Genomic DNA, 20,535 nt, shown 5'->3' with positions numbered 1-20,535 from the left:
CCCCTGGTTTAGTAGGATATGGACCAAATGTAGGCAAATGGAACTAGCTCAGGTAGACTTGATCAGCATTGACAAGTTGAGGTGCAGTTTCACTTCATGTCTTATCTATGACATTCCAATTGCAGTAGCTGACAGAAGGCCTCCAGGCACAGGAGACCGCTGGATGAACTCAGTGGGTCAGACAGCATCTGAAGAGGCAGAGGGATGGTCAGCATTTCAGATCATGACCCTGCATCAGAACTGGTGCAAAGTCTCAACTCGAATTGTCCACATTCCTCTGTGTCTACAGATGCTGTCTGTTCTGCTGAGTTCCTCTAGCAGTTTGTTTCCTTAATTCATGAATAGTGCCAAGCTTTCAATATTGTGGACAGCTGTTGTGGAAGGCCTTTGAGTCCATTCTGGATCTCAGAACATCCCTATCAGTCTCATTGCTCCATCCTTATCAACTCTACCTCAATTCTGCTCTACCCCCACATCCCCATCTACACAAACAGAAATACAAGAAATTTCTACAGATGCTGGAAATGCAGAGCAACACACACACAAAATGCTGGAGGAACTCAGCAGGTCAGGCAACATCTATGGAAATGAATAAACAGTCAACATTTCAGCCAACATCCTTCTTCAGGATGGGAAAGGAAGGGAGAAGCCACCAGATTAAAAGGGTGGGGGAGGCAGAAAGAGAACTAGCTAGAAGGTGACAGGTGAATCCAGATGGGTAGGAAGGGCTGGAGAAGAAGGAATCTGATAGGAGAGGAAAGTGAAGCATAGGAGAAAGGGAAGGAGGAGGGACACCAGGGGTAGGTGATAGGCAGCTGAGAAATGGTATAAGGCGCGAGTGGGGAATAGACGAAGAGGGGAGGTGGACTGACCACTAAACCAGCATGATCCAACCTATTTTCAGCATTCCCTTCTGCTTTCAGATAGTACACAACTTTTGGCAGAGAGATGGTTATAACAACTTTTACTGCTTTCCGTATTTTCTAATATTTCCTATTCCTAATTATTCTTCAGCATGAAGGAATGCAGATAACGTAACAATCTTCCAGCACCAGCAAACTGGGTTCAATTCCGCCACTATCCATAAGAAGTTTTACATTCTCTCCATGACCACGTGGATTTCCTCTGGGTGCTCTGCATCCTCCCACATTCTACAAACATAGAGGTTAGTAGGTTAATTGGTCACATGAATGTAATTGGGACATGTGGACTTCTTGGGCTGAAACGGCCTATTGTCATGCTGTATCTCGAGTAAGCACTATCTTAAATTCATAGCTGTACTCAATATGCCCAAAGTTAACACAACATTACCAATACATTAGCTTTCTGTCCCAATCTTCACATTGCTTGGTCTCTGGGCACTTTAAAACAAGTAATCTCATTCTTCAACATACTCAACAATAGATCGGTACTAGCTTTCCACAGTAGAGAATTGCAAATTCACATCCTCTGAGTGAAGACATTTCTCCCATCTCAGCTACTTATCTCAAGAATGTATACCTTGATTCAGCTTGAAGGAACATTTTGTCAGCATCCACCTTGGCAAATCCTCATACATTTTAAATATTTCAATGAATAACTTCTCATTCTGAACTCAAGAGAGCAAGGATCAAACCACATAACATTTTGTGAAAGAAATGGTATTCATGAACACAGCTCCATTCCACATGAGAAGAAAGGGGATTTGGTATGGAAGCAATGAGAGTTTCAACTGACAGTGGCCAAACCACAAGCTTTTACAAATCAATTTTGTAAATGACAACATTTGGCTAAATTTGCACAATGCATTAGATTAATATCCCAAAATGAGTGAGATTCTGTGAAATAGTGCACATATGGTCAACTGAGAGATGGCGTTATTTATTGGTCTTCAGGGACTTACAACAGACTACCTATGACCGCGGAGGTTTTCACTGTGCCTGTTGTCACTATAATCCTGTACTGCTTGTTCTCCGGGGAGTTCCATTATAAAAGAGAGAGTGCTCCTGAAAAGCAAACTTTAAAGAGTTGCATTTTCCACTCTAAACATTTATTTTATAATCTGTGACTTTCCTTGAACCTGACTCTCAAGGGCATGAAACATCAGCCACTAAATCAATCTAAATCATGCAGGGACTGAAGTATTTACAACTGCCTCAAGATATCACTGTTTGTGGATTGTGGACGATACATATTTTTATCCATTATATGTATTATCTGCCTGCATTTATTCAATTAAAAACATAAAGTGCTTTTGCTTCACATATTATTTACATTCTAGCAAAATTTGTAATGTTTATAACTTCACTGATTAAATGTGTGGAGCCTTAGAAGATCAGTGCTGAGTCTTAGTGTTATAATAGCATTATAGCATGGCAAGCACCACCCTATCCCCTCACTTCCTTATGCCTTCTATTCTTTCTGCTCTTTCTTTCTTTCTCATCTCAATCTGAAATGATGACACTTTGTTTCCCTCCACAGATGCTGCCTGACCTGCTGAATTCCTCCAGCATCTTGTGTGTTGTCACAAATTCCAGCACCAGCAGTATCTATCATCAAGGAACCCCACCAGCTCGCTTCTTGCTGCTGCCATCAGGAAGGAGGTACAGGAGCCTTAGGTCCCACAACATCAGGTTAGGAACAGTTATGACCCTTCAGCCATCAAGCTCTTGAACCAGAGTGGATAACTTTACTCATCCCAACACTGAACTAAAAACTGATTTCAACTTGCAAGGTCTTTACAACTCATGTTTACAATTTTTATTTGTTTATTTATTTTTCCTTTGTATTTGCACAATTTGTTTTTTTGCACATTGGTTGTTTGTCTGTCTGGGGTTGTGTGCAGTTTTTCATTGATTCTGTTATCTTTCTTTGTTTTTTTTTTACTGTGAATGCCCAAAAGAAAATGAATCTCAAACACCTCAATAATAAATTTACTTTGAACTTTGTGCCCCTCTAAAATAAAAATCCCCCTGTCCAAATTAGAACTAGTCAGGAGCAGCTACCGCTGTTCAGAAAAATGCCATTCTAGCAACAATCAAGGCTTCAGTTCTGTCCAGGACAAAATAGAAGGCTGACAGGTATCCCAGCATTCATCCTAACCACTCATTCACCAGTGTGTACTATCTGGTATTACTCACCCAGGTTATTTAGAGAGTGTCGCTCACAGCCATCACCTCTACAACTAATGACAAGGGCATGACCCACAGGAATACCTGGCTTCCCACACCGCCCTGACTGGGAAACATAACAGGATGTCCTCCACCATCCCATTTCTGAACTGTCCATGAACTCATGAACACTACTTCATTGTTCTGCTTTTGCACAATTTACTTATTTTTTATAACTTAAAAGCAATTTTACGTCTTAAATGTACTGCTGTGTCAAAATAAATTTCACCACAGAGGTCAGTGGTAATCCTGATTCATACCTCTCTCGCATCACCGCCATCAGGAGGACTGCAGGGAGGGGCAATTAATCTATGGAGGAGCAATTAATTCTGGTCTTGGCTACGAGGCCACAACCTGTTAAGGAAGAACATCACGCTGTCGATGATCGGGAGTCCACCGGCCTCACAATCTCCCTCGTCTTAAGTTTAGCCAACCAAAAAAAGCTCCAAGTTAACACGTCCGTTCCTCTAGCTGTTACTCCGGAGCCCGAGCAGGTAAAAACCACACACACACATACATACACACACACACACACACACACACACACACACACACACACACACACAACTATCATCCATCGGCTTCCAAAACATTTGTGGATGTGGGTATAAAATTCATAGCAGCTCCCTTCCGGACCGTGTGTTGACTGCATGATGTTCAGCATTCTTACCAGCTTCTAACATTGCACTGGCAATCGTTAAATAACATGTGCACATCCTCTCGATCAACTACTTGACCAACAGATACTCAAGAACTGAAGCTGTGCTGGCTGCGACCCTTGGAAATTACTAGGGATGGAGGGTCGGTTGGGGAATTTATTTTAAAATATTAACTTACTATTGTTGGATGTGAAGTCTCGCAAAAGGATGGGAGAAAACCTTGTCCTCGCCTGTTGATCTACGTAGAGCGTGTTTGTCTCCCGCGATTTAATTTGGCCAAAATTATCCTGTAGCGAGTTTTAAGGAGAAGCAGCGATCTGGGTATATGTTTACACAACGCTGCTTCTTCGGATATGGGTTAGGCAAGCGAATACGCACAGGGGCACTAAATCAATCAGGCTGATTCTTTCGTGCAACGTTAGTGGCGATCTGGACATGCTACTCTCTCTGCTCGGCAAAGTGGGGTTCTACTCAACAGCTGAGAAGGAACCTCGGACTGACGCAGAGCAACCGGCAGCATGGTCGATAGAAAAGTGCTTGAACCCCTACCACGCCGGAGAATCCGCAAAGCGAGCCTGCAATGATTGCTTACGTCTCTCACCATTCCCGATTCCATTGCAAGCGGAGACTCGCATTTCCAAACAGCGGGCATGATGTCGCGAGGTAAGACTGTGTACCATCATTTGGTACCCTAAATGCAGGCGGTAGCATAATGCGCTCAGAACTGGCACATGATTTATAGTGTGTGTGTGTGTGTGTGTGTGTGTGTGTGTGTGTGTGTGTGTGTGTGTGTGTGTGTGTGTGTGTGTGTGTGTGTGTTGGTGGAATGCAGGGCACACGTACGCACGCTCGCGTCAGTATCTATGATGTTCTACGAGAATTATCTTCACCTTCCTCCCCTATCAGTACTTATAGATACATGCATGCAGAGAGAGAGGTTGGTAAGGAGAAAAACTCACCTCATCATCGCCTGACGATGCTGGCTGTTTAAAGTGCATCTATAACCGCAGCATCGCACGGCGCCTGAGTTAGTAGCGGGCTGGTGGGGAGTTCGAGGAGATGTATACATTTTTTTTTTCTTTCTTGTGTTATATATTGTAATTTCCGACGCTCGCTTGAATGCTTAAAGCGCGCTTGACTCGGCAGAGGGGCGCCCGTGGGCCAGATGCGCAAGGATGTGTAATTGTATGCGGCTATGCTTCTCTCCTCGGGCTAAAGCGAGGGGGGAAATGGGACGAGGACACTGGAGGCGATGTTTGTCCTGAATTTCGGAGCTCAAAGTTGTCTGGGCTGCCCTGCATTTGCGCAAGCGCCAGGTGACCGAACAGACACCTCTTAAACCTCAAGAGGGAGGGAGGGAGGGAGGGAGGGAGGGAGATATATTTGGTATACGAGATAAATAGGGACTGACTGGGGGTAAACTTGTTCTACCCTACAGAAGGTCCCAACCGGTCGCCAGCACTCTGTGCTGAACAGCCATGTAAGAGGTCGGGGAAGCGAGAGCGAGATCCCCGAGCGGCGTTACTTTTGGCGTGAAGATGGTGAATCCTCCCCTTGTGTCTCAGACACTGGCAAGTGTACGGAAGATCAGCGAGCGAAACGGCGAGGAGGATGGGCGGTGTGGGCCGCCGTTTGCCACCTCTCTGAATAATGTCATCGAGGGTCGGTGCTCCCCAGGAGTCCAATGAGATCTCCCCACAGCCCTCGGTCAGGGAAGCGATCCGAAACCGCATGAAAATGGTCATCGATCAGTTGGAAGTTATCCTTGCGGAGCTGAAAGCGGTGGCAAAGGAGCTGAAGGAGGTAGGCAGATCTTTCTCCCCTCCAACCCGCCTCTGTGAACCAGATTAATACCCTTTAAAATTAGCACCCAATACTATTTCCTTAAATTTTCAATTAAACTGCGATTTAATCTTGCAGATTATGCAGGGTTTTTTTGCAGTTGCAAAACAATAATTTAAAAAAAAAACACTAGGCGCAAATGGTTGAAATGAGAGGAGGTCTAAGTGAAGGGGTAAAGGAGGGGGCCATGGTTCTCAGATGAGGGAATAGACCCTGTGCCCGCACCTGAACTTCGTTCTCCACCTTGCAGAACATATTATACTGGAACATACAGGGTCCTTGGTAAACGAAGCGCCCGATTTCTTGTAACATTCCCCGAAGAAGGTTATCTCACTCTCTCTTCCCAGTCTTAGCCCTCTCTAAAACTCTATTTAACTATCATCCAGGCATTATTTTAACGCGAACCCAAAACCGGATTATTATAGGGTAAAGCGCGCGATCTCATTCATTTCCTCGGTCGCCCACGTAATAATTATTGACGTGCAGTTAATATCAAACGTTGATGTTTAAACACACAAGGAGCTTATCGTTATGGTACTTTGTTGATTCTGTTTCCTAGACACGGTTGTTGCATTTTGGCCGTTAATCACCTCTCACTGAACACTAACGGCGTATTAGCATTTTTAATCACAGTCATTAGTTTACAGGTTTAAATGTAAACACACGACAGACTCATAGTATAATGCATACTGCTAACTGAAGTAGGTTGAATGGTTCTAATCTAGAGGCTTTATATCACTGAAAGGCTCTTTGCTACTTTTAACCACGTATGTGAGCGTTTGGCAAACATTCTCTTCTCTGGATTTAACTGTGTGTTGTGTGCAAATTATGCCATTTATTTTCGGCCTTCTATGGTTAACCAGTTGTCAGTAGACCCGAAGAACATTGGGAACTGTGTGTAATGAGAGAAATATTTAATGCATTTTCCATCTTGTTAAATCAATTAGTATTTTCAGAGATAGGTTTAGTGAACACTATAACTGGGGAAATGTTCAGGGCAGATATTTTAGAGAGAGAATGGCGGGTTCTAGGAAGGGCTGAAGGCAAATATGATAGAGGCATTCATTGAATGTGCAGGGAATGGAGGGGATATTGTGTAGGTACAAGGGACTAGATTAGTTTGGTATTTAACTAATAGCCTGATTAGTTCGGCACTACATCATGAGCCGAAGGGCCAGTCCCCGTGCTGTACTTTGCTATCTTCTGTGTACATGCACTTTTCCCACAGGGTAATGTGTTGTGATTTCTTTAGGTAGTGAAACAGATTGACAAGCTGACATCTGATTTTGATTTTGAGTTGGAGCCAGATGACTGGACAATTGCCACAGTAAGCAGCACCTCCAGCAGTGACACGACCAGGAACCATGAGCGATGTGGGGCTTTTTCGGACTATGCGCAGCTGGGCTTCCTCACACCAGACATCCTTTCGGACAGCTGGGAGTTTTGCTCTTTTCTGGAGCCGCCACCGGAGGCACCCAAGGGTGACCCAGGAGGGGATGACAAGGAACTGCCGGCCACCCCGTCAGAACCTGACTACAGGTTGATGAATGGAGGGTTAATCCCGAACGGTCCAGCAGGTTGTGGTCCTGACTCATCCAGCGAGGAGACTATCAGTGGTGCCCCCTGTCACAAGTCGCTCTCGAGGAGCTCCGGCACCAGGGAGAGGGTGCGCTTCAGCGACAAGGTCCTCTATCACGCCCTCTGCTGCGATGACGAGGAGGAGGAGGAACAGCAAAAGGACACAGCCACCTCGAGCACTGCCACCACCACCACGGGTGAAGGTGTTGACAGGGGGTGCAGAGAGACCCTCAAAACGCCGTCCTCCGTCCCCAACCCGCGCCAGCACAGCCACCCGCCCCCAGTAACAGCCAAAAGCAATCCCTCGACTCGGAAAAAAGTCATGAGGAATAACAGCACACAGACGGTGTCCCACAAAAGCACTCAGACGCTCCTGTCATATGGGCCCTCTAAACCGCAACCGGACTCAAAGAAAGGAGATACAAAGTAGCTACCGCCCAACCCCTCCCCTTTACCCCACTCCGGAAAAGAAACTGCTTGACTACCTAGTGGCATCACGAGGCTCAGGGATTTTCGATAAAATAAAAATGTTTTACAAAAAAAAGGTAGATTCCAAGATTTTGCACCATTGACTCATTGCATAAAGAAAATGCACTTTAAGGATCTACTTTTTTAAGCTTTATTTTACTTGATACCTTCAAGATTTAGGAGGCTTTTATTTTTGTCTTAAATCGCAGTATTTAATCTTGCTTGAGTACTGTGCTTGTAAATAGAGCGTGCTTCCAAGCAAGCCTTTCCTGTCTCTGTGCTCTGCTTTTTTTCTCTGGCAATGTCCTACAGTTGATGAGGTCTTCATTAGATTTTCTTTTGAATTCCAATGCAGTTCAGTCTGTCCCAGTTTTAATTGGTTCGTTCTTTTTCAACGTTCCCACTTGTTAATGTCTTTTAAATTCGGAATATATGGCACAACGTGCAACATTAACACTTAATATTATCTCATAACGCTGGGAATCAGATGGAGGTTAAAATGAATGGAGAAAGTTAATACAACCTTAATACGAATTACGCCATTCGAAAAAGTTTTTTTTTTAATTAAAATGTGCATAAATGTTTCCAAAATATTCAGTAGGACCGTCTAAGTTTACTTTAGGTGTGCACTTGGAGATTATCCTAACCACTACAAAAAATGATAATTTGTAATGTTATTGTTTTACATATTTGATAAAGAAGAGTGGTTTGCAGAAAGATATTTTGTTCATCCACGTTTTTTTTTTATTTTGAAAGGCACTGTGAAGCAATATGCTTGGAAAAAAATGTTTACATGTCTTCATTTGTAAGTGATATTGTATTTTTTTTGGTTAACACAAAACATTGACTCATTTGATGCAATAAATTAGTGTCTACTTTATCTAATACATGTTGAGTTTCCAAGGTTAATTTAGGGAAAAGCACAGATAAATATATAAGATGTAATTCACCCAAAAGTGCAAGAATATGATGAATGTATGAGTGAGTAAATAAACTGCCTGGAAATAATACTCTTCTGACAGCTGAAATATGAATGAAATTTAGTGCTTTTGGTGTCAATAATATGTATTTTAATCCTGCACATATCTCAAGAAAAATTAGACTGTTATATATTATTTCTACTGTATTAGGAAAATGTGTCTAGTCTGGCCTATCTCTTCTAAAACCAAAATGTCTTAACAATCAGATGCATTTTAACCATTTTCATAAAACAAGAAGAATTCTTTGTGGCATAGAATAATTCACTGTGTGACAGATATTTTACTTGACAATGGTTTATTGCTATCATTCTATTTTACAACCACAGGTGTTATTGTTATTGTTAACTTTAATATTTAGAGGATCACAGTTATCTTTGGGTCAAATGAAGTTTTAATTTTGTTGCTGTCATGCTTTGGCTCCAGAATTTGAAGATCGGCTAACTAATGACACACAAGAGGGGAAAGAAAATGGCATAACAAGTGTACAAACATCACAGCCAGTGCTAAAGTATACAGAACAGGCCTTGTACAGCTGTGTTTGAACCTTACATCTTATTTCATTTTTCTATTTTATAACGTTTTCTAAAATCTCTACTGAACATTTTGTGAAGGGTAAGAATGGTTGCTAAGGATGTCTTTTAGCCTCTTGATAATTGTTAATACTACTGACCTCCAGTAATGAAACTATTTATGTAGACAATGAGAACTTATGAAGTCAATGCTTAAAATAATGGAGACCTTAAATGTTTTAAAACAGGACTGAAGGGATTTGCTCCACGTGTTGCAGTAACTTAGGTTTTGAATATTTTACTAATGTATATCAAGTTCTCCACAGTAGTGCAGTTTTCTCTGTTGTTCCAGCTTTGCCATTTGATGTGATGATTATCAAATGATACATTCAGGATTGCATTGCCTCCAGTAACTAAAGCGAGAGGGGTACCTGTATTATGAACCAAAACCCTCTGAACATACGGGCTGGGGGTAACATCATCTGGATTTACAGTGATGTAATCTTCCTTCGAGCTGAATGCATCCATTTTGAATTGTTATTCAGTTTCGCATTTAAGATGATATGACCTTTGATACTTCACAATGATATCTTGAGTTGCATTTAAAACCTCTGGTCAATTTATGGAGAACTTGCAACAATTGATTTTACTCCAGCGCTGTGCCTGGGGAAGAGGCAGTGTGGGCATCTGGCCCAGTTTATGTCATCATGACATCACTGAAGCAAGGTTTCTATATAAAATATCTGCTTGGGGCTCACCATGGCCAGCTGTCATGAAGCATAAAGCTTAAAGACAATGGAAAACTGAGAGTTAGCAGCAGGAAATCATGGGCAATACTGACTCCCCTGACAACTCACACTGATATATTCCACATTTAGCAGACCGTGGGAATTGTTTATAGCCCTTTCTTCTTGCACTCGCATGCATACAGTGATAGAAAATGCAGGACACAACAAGCTATTCAGCTGAGACAATTCTACCATCTTGTCGAACCTAACAATTAGCACAGCTCTCTATTCCCTTCTGCCTCCCATACTCTATTATCATCCCATTAAATATATTGATATTGTGCACTTCAATTACTCATAATGTATCAAATTTCACACCCTCATCATTTGTAGTTACATCTGCTTTTTCTCAATCTCTTATTTATTTGTTTGGACCCTCTTATATCAATAGTTTAGTATTTTGCTTCCACCCTCCCCCACACACATCCCTAGCCATTTTCCCTCAACGCATGGAAATGTTCATTCTCAGCCCATTAATGTATTTGTTCTTTAGTTTTAAAAAGTCTTAATCTGACATCATTTTCTTTTTTTCTTTTTTTTGTAATTTATTTTTCATTGAAGTTTATCATCAAACAAACATTTCCATAAGATGTATTTCAGATACTGTACCTATGTATCATATAATCATATGGAACTGTATTTCCTGATCCCTCTATTCTACTACACTTCTCAGTGCTCTACTGCTCACCATGTAATACCAAACCTGTTTGGTCCTCCCAAAGTTCAATACCTCACACTTGTCTGAAATAAATTCCATCTGCCATTTTTCATCTCATTTTTCCAGCTGGTCCAGATCCCATTTCAAGCTTTGGTAGTGTTTTTCACTATCCACTACAACCCCAATCATGGCATCATCCATAAATTTGCTGATTCAGCTTACCAGATTATCATCAATATCGTTGATATAGATGATAAACAACAAAGGACCCAGCAGCTATCCCTATGGCAAACCACTGGTTACAGAGCTCCAATCAGAGAGGCAACCATCTACAACCACTCTGTGTCTTCTTCCACAAAGCCAATATCTAATCAAATGTACTACCCCATCTTGAATGCCAATTCACTGAACCTTGTTGACCAACCTCTCATGTGGGACCTTGTAAAAGGCCTTGCTAAAAACCATGTAGACAACATCCACTGCCTTTTCTTCACCCACATTCCTGGTAACTTCCTCAAATAACTCTGTAAGATTGGTTAGAAAATATTTTCCATGCACAAAGTCATATTGACTATCCCTAATCATTCTCTATCTATCTGAATACTTAAATATCAGGTCCCTTAGAATACTTTTCACTAACTTTACCACTACTGATGCCTGGCTCACCACCCTATAATTTCTTAGCTTATTCTTAAAAGAGCAGAACAACATTAACTATCCTCCAATCCTCTGGCACCACACATGTGACTAAGGATATTTTAAATATCTCTGCTAAGACCCCTGCAATTTCTTCATTAGCCTCCTCCAGGTTCCGAGGGGACACCTTAATAAGTAATTTTTAAGAGTTTTTTTCTTTTTTAAGGCATATTGCTCTACTTCTAGTGCACTTTAACTCCCAACTTTATTTGTTCTTCTGTACATTTTAGATTCTTATTTCCCAAGTAATACGTAGGGTCAGTTCTCAACCTAGTCTGTCACTTGTGATTGTTCCCATGATTGCATTTATTCCTTGTGGCTTCACAGGTCCATTTTGAGCTTCAAGCCTCCGCGCCACAGTCATGCCTCAAACAACTGAGTAAGTCTCGGGATGTAGGTTCTTAAGCCAAGCTACGGTGTCCTTTGTCGCTGTGAACTTGCCACGGTCAAAGCGTTCTTGAATTACTTTTGAAATATTCGATGATCAGAACCATTTAAAAATAGCTCATGAAACAATAAATAAATTAAGGAAAAAGTATTTCAATTGTCATAAATTAATTAACCATAGACATTACATAAAACTAAGATACAGTGCCTTGAAAAAGTATGTAGTCCCCTCAGCTATTTTCGCATTTTACCGTCTCATCTTCTAAGTTTAAAATATATTGCAGTAGGATATTTTGAATTAATCTAATTGTGTATCAAAATAAAAATTAGAAACCAAAATGTGAGGCTGAAAAATTATTCATTTCCTTTGTAATTACTCTGCTAATTTTCTGCAGATGCGATATTAGATTAGACTAGATCCAACTTCATTATCATTGTGCCGAGTGCAGATACAAAGCCAATGAAATGCAGTTAGCATCTAACCAGAAATGCAAAGTATAGTGTTATTTACAAAATAACAGTGAATAAAAAGTGCTACAGTACACAAATATAAAAGTACTAAGACAGTACAATATGGGCACAATACTGCTTAGCGATGTGATGTGAGGTTCAGCAGGGTCACAACTTCAGGGAAGAAGTTCTTCCTGCGCCTGCTGGTGTGGGAGTGAAGGCTCCTGTAGTGCCTACTGGATGGGAGGAGAGTAAAAAATGTTTCCTTATCAGCTCACCCTATTTGTTGATATAGAAGATTAGAGGATAAGATGTTTTCAATGAATTCATGGAATACTGTAAGTACTCTCCTCCCCCATGTAGGGTCCAACAGTACGGTAGATTTTCAACAGACCAAGCCAAGAAGAAGACAAAAGTGCATTCAAGGCAAGTCAAGGAAGTGAAAATAGTGAAGCAAAATTCTGGAGAAGAGTACAAGACAAATTCAAAGCAGTCTATCATTGCGGCCCTGCATGAAAAAAAATGGAAAAAATGTGAAACCATATCCACACTGCCTAGGTCATGCCACCCCTCTAACCTTAGTCACCAGAGAAGAATTGCACCTGTAAGAGAGGCAACTGCAACACCAACCGTCACTCTGAGTGAGCTTGCAAAAATCAGTGGCTGCAACTGGAGATGAAGTTCATGGCTCCACAATCTCTGAGGCCTTGAACAAAAAAGGATATCTATGAAAGAATGGCAAGAAAGAAGCCCTGGCTAAAAAAAAAGCGTATCATTTCCCATAAAGACTTTGCAAGGTATCTCTTAGAATTTAGTGTAATGATGTGGAAGAGATGGGACTAAAGTGGAACTTTTTGATCTCAACACTAATCAGTATATGCGGTGTAAAAATAATGCTGCACATCAGCCAGGTAATGCCATCCCTATTGTAAGGTCTGGTGGAAGTTGCATCATGAGGATGCTTTTCAGCAGCAGGGATGGGAAATCTGGTCAGAATTAATGGGATGATGAATACAGAGAAATCCTGTATAAAAAACTACTAGCCTTTGCCAGAAATCTTAATCTGGGGAGAAAGTTCATCTTCCAGCAGGACCACAACCCAAAGCAAGCTGCTAGAGCAATCATGGATTGGTGTCAAATGAAGAAAATCGATGTCCTTGTGGACCAATCGGCATCCGGATCTCAACCTGATCGAGCATCTCTGGCAAGACCTCAAGATTGCCGTCCACCACCACCCCTACTAAACCGACACAGCTTGAGCAATTTTGCAAGGAGGAACGGGCAAATCTTGCTCCATCATGTTGTGCAAAGCTAATAGAGACTTATCCAAAAAGACAGACTACTGGCTGTAACAGTTGCAAGAAGTGGTTCAATTAAATACTGAGCAAAATGTAATGAATACTTTTGAACTGCAGACATTTCAGTTTTTGTATTTTTAATTTTTCCTGCTTCATAATTTTCCAAGATTTTAGGGCTCTATCATGATTTACTATTCTCAGTTAAGTTGATCAAAATCCCTTGTTGTAGTATTCATTCATTTATGTGAACAATGGATTGGGGTGCTGAGTACATTTTCAAGGCACTGTAAATAAACTGCTTTGTTTTACTTACGGTATCAACCAAGGTCACTGAAGGACTGTGGCTCTGATATTAGCCATCTGTGACAGAAACCTCAGGGAGGTGATGCATGTACAAAGTGCACACTGCCCTTCATTTCAGGATGTTTGTGTTCCTTTGGACTCAGTGAGAGATCAGCAGCAAGGCAGGAGATTAGATTTTAACCTCAAGCACATTTCTCAGTTCACGTTGCAATGTGCCAGTGTGGAAGCTGACCCAAATAGAGTACATCACCAGCAGTTCCCCAAACTTCCAGCAAATGCCATGTCACCTCATAAAAGTTTCAGTTGCCAGTTATGTGTTCACTCTGAAATCTAACAATACACAGTTCTTGTCAGTAGTATTTATCCCTTAACCAATTTCTTGCAATCCACATTTTTAATAAATCAGCTTTCTGATTTTAAAGTCTAAATTGTTAAATAAATTGTGAACATTAGCGGTCTCAGAATTGATTCTTGTGGGCTCTAACTTTGCATCATTTTGGACAAGCTTCACTTGACTCTTTTTCTATTTTTAACCTTTGAATCTAACTTGCTCTCTATTGCACGTTGCATTCTTATCTATGTCTGATATTAAAACTAAAAGGCGTTTTGGAAATTGATATATATTCTACCTTTTATATGACCTTTTGAAAGAATTACATGAGATTTGTCATGTGAGACTTTCCAGATAGGATTCCACGTTAACCCTTGATTGCGTCTTTTTTTTGGTTTTGAGAAGATGATATTAAACATCTGTGCAGGATTGTGGGGTCTTAATTTCAAAACAAATTTCAAAATACATGGAGTCCCCAGCATGAACATTTGTTCTGAGTAAATGGACTGAATCAATACTAGTCCATTCCAGTATGGTGTATGGTGTGGGCATTTATTTTTCTTATCATTGCTTTTAATCTGGCTGTTCTTCAGATACCTATATACAGTGCTGTGCAGAAGTCTTAGTTACACACACACACACACACACACACACACACACACACACACACACACACACACACACACACACCCAAGACTTTTGCACAGTACTGTACTACCATCTCCTTTCCTATATATCAGTATTATATTTTGAAATCATCAAGTTTTAATGAATTATTAACTACAGTATGTGTAACAGTGTAACTTTCACTTATTTCTTGCCTATGTTTTATTTACAATATGTAGGTGCGTTCGAACTGGACAAAGGGCTTTATTCTCTTATTGTCTTTGCTTTAAGAGTAATCATCATTTTCTGATGTCAAGCCTAGCTGATCTCTTCTATTTATTGAAGCAAAGCAATTATTTAACTTTATATCGAACTTTGTCTGTAGGTATCTGGAATCAAACCTTGTTTCTTGACAATCATACGATCATATTCCTATCACCATCTCAACACTTCTTTCTTATTTACATGTTTTTTTCCTTTATATTCTTTGATTTACTTTCATTCCAAGCCAAGTCACATTGTATTTTACCTTGTCCCAAACATCCATGTACTCTTTCTTTATGATGTTTCTCCTATGCTTTTATTCTTTCACAATATATCATTTTAGAGTTTTACGCTCCTTTTCCGTCTAGTGTATATACTCTGTGGCCACTTTTTATTTATACTTCTACACTGGCTCATTAATGTAAATACCCAACCAGCCAATCATGTGCAACAACTTAATGCTTAAAGCCATGCAGACATCGTCAAGAGGTTCAGTTGTTCACATCGAATATCGGAATGGGGAATGAATGTGACCTGAGTGACATTGACCATGGAATAATTGTTGGTGCCAGGTGCGGTGGCTGAGTATCATAGAAATTGCTGTTCTCCTGGGATCGTTACGCACAGCAGTCCCTAGAGAATTGTGCGAAAAATGAAAAACGTCCACTGAATAGTTCTGTGGGCAGAAAAGCCTTGTTAATTGGAGAAGTCAGATGTTCAAGGTAACAGTGTGTAGAAGAGCATCTCTGAATGCATATCACATCGAACCTTGAAGTGGAGGGGCTACAGCAGCAGAAATCCACACTGAGATCTATTCTAGAACTTTATAAAGTGGCCACAGAGTGTACTTTCACAGGCTATGATATAATTTACCTTTACAATTCTACTTTGTTCTTAGAGATGGATGATAAAGAAGCAAATCCTTTGGCCTCTGTGTCCCCACTAACCATTATCAACTATCCATTTTATACTAATCCATTTTACTTACCCAGTACTGCTATCAACTCCACACAGGCCCTACCACCCACATACTCATTAAGGGTAATTTACACTGGCCAACAAACCAACTAAGCTGAATCTGATACAGAATCCACACAAAATACAGGGATTGACCTCAGGTCACTGAAGATATGAGACCACAGCAGCTTTTTAGTATTCATGAACAGAAGAGATTCTGCAGGTGCTAGAAATCCAGAGTAACACACATAAAATGATGGAGGAACTCAGCAGGTGAGGCTGCGTCAATGGGAAGGAATATACAGTTTTGGGTTGAGACCATTCATCAGGACTGGGAAGGAAGGGGGAAGAAACTAGAATAAGAAGGTGAGGAGGGGAGGGTAATGGAGTACAAACTGAGAGATAATGTGAAGCCAGGTAGCTGGGAGAGGGAGTGACGTGAGAAGTTGAGAGATGATAGATGGAAAAGGTAAAAGGCTGAAGAAGAAGGAATCTGATAAAAGAGGAGAGTGGACCATGGAAGAAAAGGAAGGAAGAGGGGCACCAGGGAGAGGTGAGGAGAAGAGGTAAGAGGGGAGCCAGTGTCTTCTTCTACACTTAGCTCCTCTAAACTATCTTTATCTTTTTGACATTTTATCCTGTCTTTAACCACCTTTTCAGTTATCATATTAATTTATAATATAGATCACAATTTTCTACATGCTCCCCTCCCTCTGCTTTAATGCATTCTGACTCACTCTTATGACCAGAGCAAGTAGAAAATCCTTTTCTTCTGCTTACAAACCATGTCAAGAAGAAGTCTGAGAGCAGTGATATCAACAGAATCGTGCAGCTGATGGAGAATACAAGTGGACAGCTCAATTTCTGTCTAATATTGGTAAGTACTTGAGTCTTCATTAATGAATGTGTTATAATACAGTGAGACCAGTGGGACATCCCCTCAACTCTAGACAGGGTGATGAGGTGAACATAGAATGACTATTGCAGAATTGTCCCCAGCTACTCTGATTATACTCTGATATGAATTGCAAAACTCCATTTTGAAGTCAGGGAAGTTGAGCAGGTCTGTTATCTTTGGCATATTTTGTCAGTAGGTTGTATGGTGGGTGGGGGAGTGCAGGGGATGTGCATTGGAGATACAAGATGTTAGTCCGAATTAGACTCAGAAATAACATCAATTGAGATGTGCCAGTTAGGTTGTTGTCATGTCTCAGTTTGCTCCAGAAGAAATATTATTAATATTTCTTAATTTATTTCTTAATTTATTAATATTATTAATTCCATTCCTTTCCCTCATTCTCTCTTATTTACACTTATCCTATGCAAATTTTGATTTTTATTCCCCATATCAACTCTTTGCAGATGCTACCACTAAAAGTCAAAGTAAATTTATTATCATTGTATGTGTATGTTATCTTATGCTATCTTCAGATTAATTTGCTTGCAGGTATTTACAGAAAAAATTAAGAAATACCATAGAATTTTTGAATAATTAACAACCAATAAATAAAAGAAGACACATTGTGCAAGTATATAGAAATACTGGAAACATAAGTTGTAGAGTTCTTGAGAGTGAGTCCATAGGTTGTGGAATCAATTCAGTGTTGGGTTGAGTGAAGTTACCCACTTTGGTTCAGGAGCTTGATAGCTGTAAGGTAATAATTGTTCGTGAACCTGGTTGTCTGAGACCTAAAACTCATGCTCCATTTCACATATGGTAGCAGCGAGAAGAGAGCATGGCTTGGATGATGGAGGTTCTTGTTGATGGATGCACAAAGGCAGAGAGGGCCCGAGGGATTCTCAATCTACAGGATGGACCAGACAAATTCATCCACACAATGGGAACAATTTGCACTGGCCAATTAATCTACTAAGCTGCATATCTTTAGGATGTGACATCCATTTTCACTGAAGCTCCTAGACTGATAATGTCACAAGAAGAAAGTGCCAGCTTCCGTTTTCCATGAAATTTATACATCAGGTAGAGCATCACAGGGCAATGTGATTTTTTTCCTGTCACCTTTCAGTGCATTTCTGAATCTGTTCCTCTCTTTATCAATCTTATTGCTACCAAAAGCATTCTTTTCATTTATTCTATCTAAGCCCTTAAAGATTTCAAGCTGATCATTCAAATCTTTTAGACTTCAAGCAGAACAATACCAGCTTCTACAGTTCATCTGCAAAACTGCAGCCTCTCATACTTGGAATAATCTCAGTAAATCTCTCTGTACAATCTCCACACTCTTCACACCCTCCCTGGAGTACAATGTTCAAAATTGGACAATGGTTTTCTTGTTGGTTTAACATACCTTCCTACCTTTCATACTTGATTTATAAAACCCAGGGTCTCATTGTTTCATTATCCCAAAACATGCTCAATGTATTGTCAATACGTTATGTATTAGGAAGACAACACCTATAATCAAAAGTCCCCACCATCCTGTTCATGCCATCTTCTTAGCGCTGCCATTTGGCAGGAAGTACAGAAGCCTGAAGTGTCACAATGCTTGAAGAAACCAGCAGAACTCTAATCACAATAGTTTAGCAACACTATAACTAGCCACTTTTCATTATGCTGCATTTCTTTTATTTTAATTCTTTCTTGTATAATTTTGCATAATTTAGATTGTTAATTAATGTTTACTCTTGTCACTGTGTATCTGATGCTATGCGCCTGTGATGCTGCTGTGGGTAAATTTTTCATTGCATCCATGTATGTGTGTGTATGATTATAAAATTGATTTTGACACTGACATTGGCCCCTGGTTGCACTGTTATATCACAGAAATGTGCACGGATCTATGAGGTGCCTCCATCCTTGTACCTCCATTAATTTAGCATCTATGATCTCAATTATTTTCAGGTTTCATTGCATTTTTTACCCTGGGTTTTATTGCCTATTTCTTCAGTTTGTCCACTCATCTTCCATGCTGTAGGATTGTGGGTTGTTTCCACCCACCACTGAACACCCAATCCAAGCCAACAATATACATTGATATAAGAGTCATTTGGATATGTATATGGACAGGAGGGGTTAAGACTGTGGACAAAATTCAGGCATATAGTTCTAGTTTGGTGGGTACTATGGTGGGCAGAGACAAGTTAGATTGAAGAGCCTTTTTCCTTTCTATATTACTCTATTACTATATATAATGTCTGTGGTGATTATATGTCATGATAACCTTACCCAATGGATTAACCCAGAAAGTTATTAGTTTTAATTAATACTTCATTTTCATATTGCTTACCAGATAATTATCTTCATATCTTCATACTGTTGAATACCTGCTGTTTATGTCCTTTGGAGGTACATAACATTTAAAATAATGGTTTTCTTTTCTGGCAATGGAGCAGACAGGGAGTGTAAGGGAGAATCGGGATGATGGCTTCAAAGGTGATCAGTTAGAAGATGTTCAGTTAATAGGTGATGTTGCAGCATGAGCGATCACATGTTGCATTGAGGCTGTGACAGTCCAGCAGTTGGTGCAGCTTCCTCACGGTTCCTGGGACTCGGGCTTGATCCTGGCCTATTCCTGCAAAGTTTGCATGTCCCCCATCTAGCAATGTGCATTTCCTCAGGTGCTTCAGCTTCCTGCCACACCAAAAGATGCGCTGTTAGATTATAAAAACAAGAGCAGATATTGAAAATTCAGTGGAACACACACAAAATGCTGGATGCCTCAGCCTATCAGGCAGCATTTATGGAGGAATTAATAGTCAGAGCAATACTCTTTGTCAAGAATCTAACTTCTGGTAATCTCTCCACCTCCCCTTCCATTCTCTTTCTATTCCCCATTCTGACTCCCCTCTTACTCCTTCTCCTCTTACCTGCTCATCACTTTCCCTAATGTTTCTCTTCCTTCCCTTTCTTCCATGGTCTACTCTACTCTCTTCTCCCATCAGATTCCTCTTTCTTCAGCTCATCACCTCAACCACCACCCCCCCCCCCATTCCCCACCCACCCACCTTCTCCCTCACCTCGCTTCACCTATTGCATTCCGGCCCATGTTCCTCTCACCTCATCCATGTTATTATTTTGGCTTTTTTTCTGCTTCCTTTCCAATCCTGTTGGAGGATCTCAGCCCGAAACACGACTATTTATTCCTCTCCATTGATGTTGTCGACTTGCTGAGTTCCTCCAGCAAATTGTGTGCTGTTAGGTTAATTGTCTTTGGAGAATACCCTTAATGTTAAGTTTGTTGGCAGAAGAATTGTCAAAGTATATAAGAGAAAGTAGTTTACAGAGAAAGGGAAGCTAAGTGAGATTGACAACTAGCATAGACTTGATGGGATGAATGATCTCATTCAAGATCATCCAGCAAAGGCAATGTCATCCACATTCGGCGATAACAGGGCGACAAGTACTTTGGTGTTGAATGTGAAAGGTGCCCTTCTAAATATTTAGGATACCACCTTCTGAGTTGCCAATCTTTAGACCCTGATTTGCATTTCTCCCCTATTTCTCATGCAAGACCAACATCTTGCCCTCAAAGTCCTGACAGGATATTCCCCAGGACCTTGAAGGAAGTTTGTGTAGAGATAGCAGGAGCTCTGACAGAGATCTTTAAGATGTCATTAGAAACGGGGATTGTGCCGGAGGATTGGCGTCTTG

General features: G+C 40.6%; 1 protein-coding gene across 1 annotated transcript; it reads left to right on the top strand.

Annotated features, from left to right (window-relative positions):
- The first annotated feature begins 5,250 nt into the window (after nucleotides 1-5,250).
- Nucleotides 5,251-7,895, top strand: insyn1 (inhibitory synaptic factor 1). Its single transcript, XM_059946882.1, has 2 exons — nucleotides 5,251-5,611; nucleotides 6,903-7,895. Exons 1-2 carry the CDS (start codon nucleotides 5,459-5,461, stop codon nucleotides 7,656-7,658), a joined length of 909 nt encoding a protein of 302 aa, XP_059802865.1. The 5' UTR covers nucleotides 5,251-5,458; the 3' UTR covers nucleotides 7,659-7,895.
- The last annotated feature ends 12,640 nt before the right edge of the window (nucleotides 7,896-20,535 follow it).

Source organism: Hypanus sabinus, chromosome 21, assembly GCF_030144855.1.
Source record: "Hypanus sabinus isolate sHypSab1 chromosome 21, sHypSab1.hap1, whole genome shotgun sequence".
Taxonomy (NCBI): Eukaryota; Metazoa; Chordata; class Chondrichthyes; order Myliobatiformes; family Dasyatidae; genus Hypanus; species Hypanus sabinus.
Note: the sequence above shows the minus strand (reverse complement) of the source record. Positions and strands in the feature narration are given on the sequence as shown.

Bases quoted from the DNA above. Each gene is read 5' to 3' on its own strand.
- insyn1 (XM_059946882.1), top strand. From the start codon at position 5,459: ATGTCATCGAGGGTCGGTGCTCCCCAGGAGTCCAATGAGATCTCCCCA. The intron at 5,612-6,902 runs GTAGGCAGATCT...TGATTTCTTTAG, and splicing joins TGGCAAAGGAGCTGAAGGAG to GTAGTGAAACAGATTGACAA.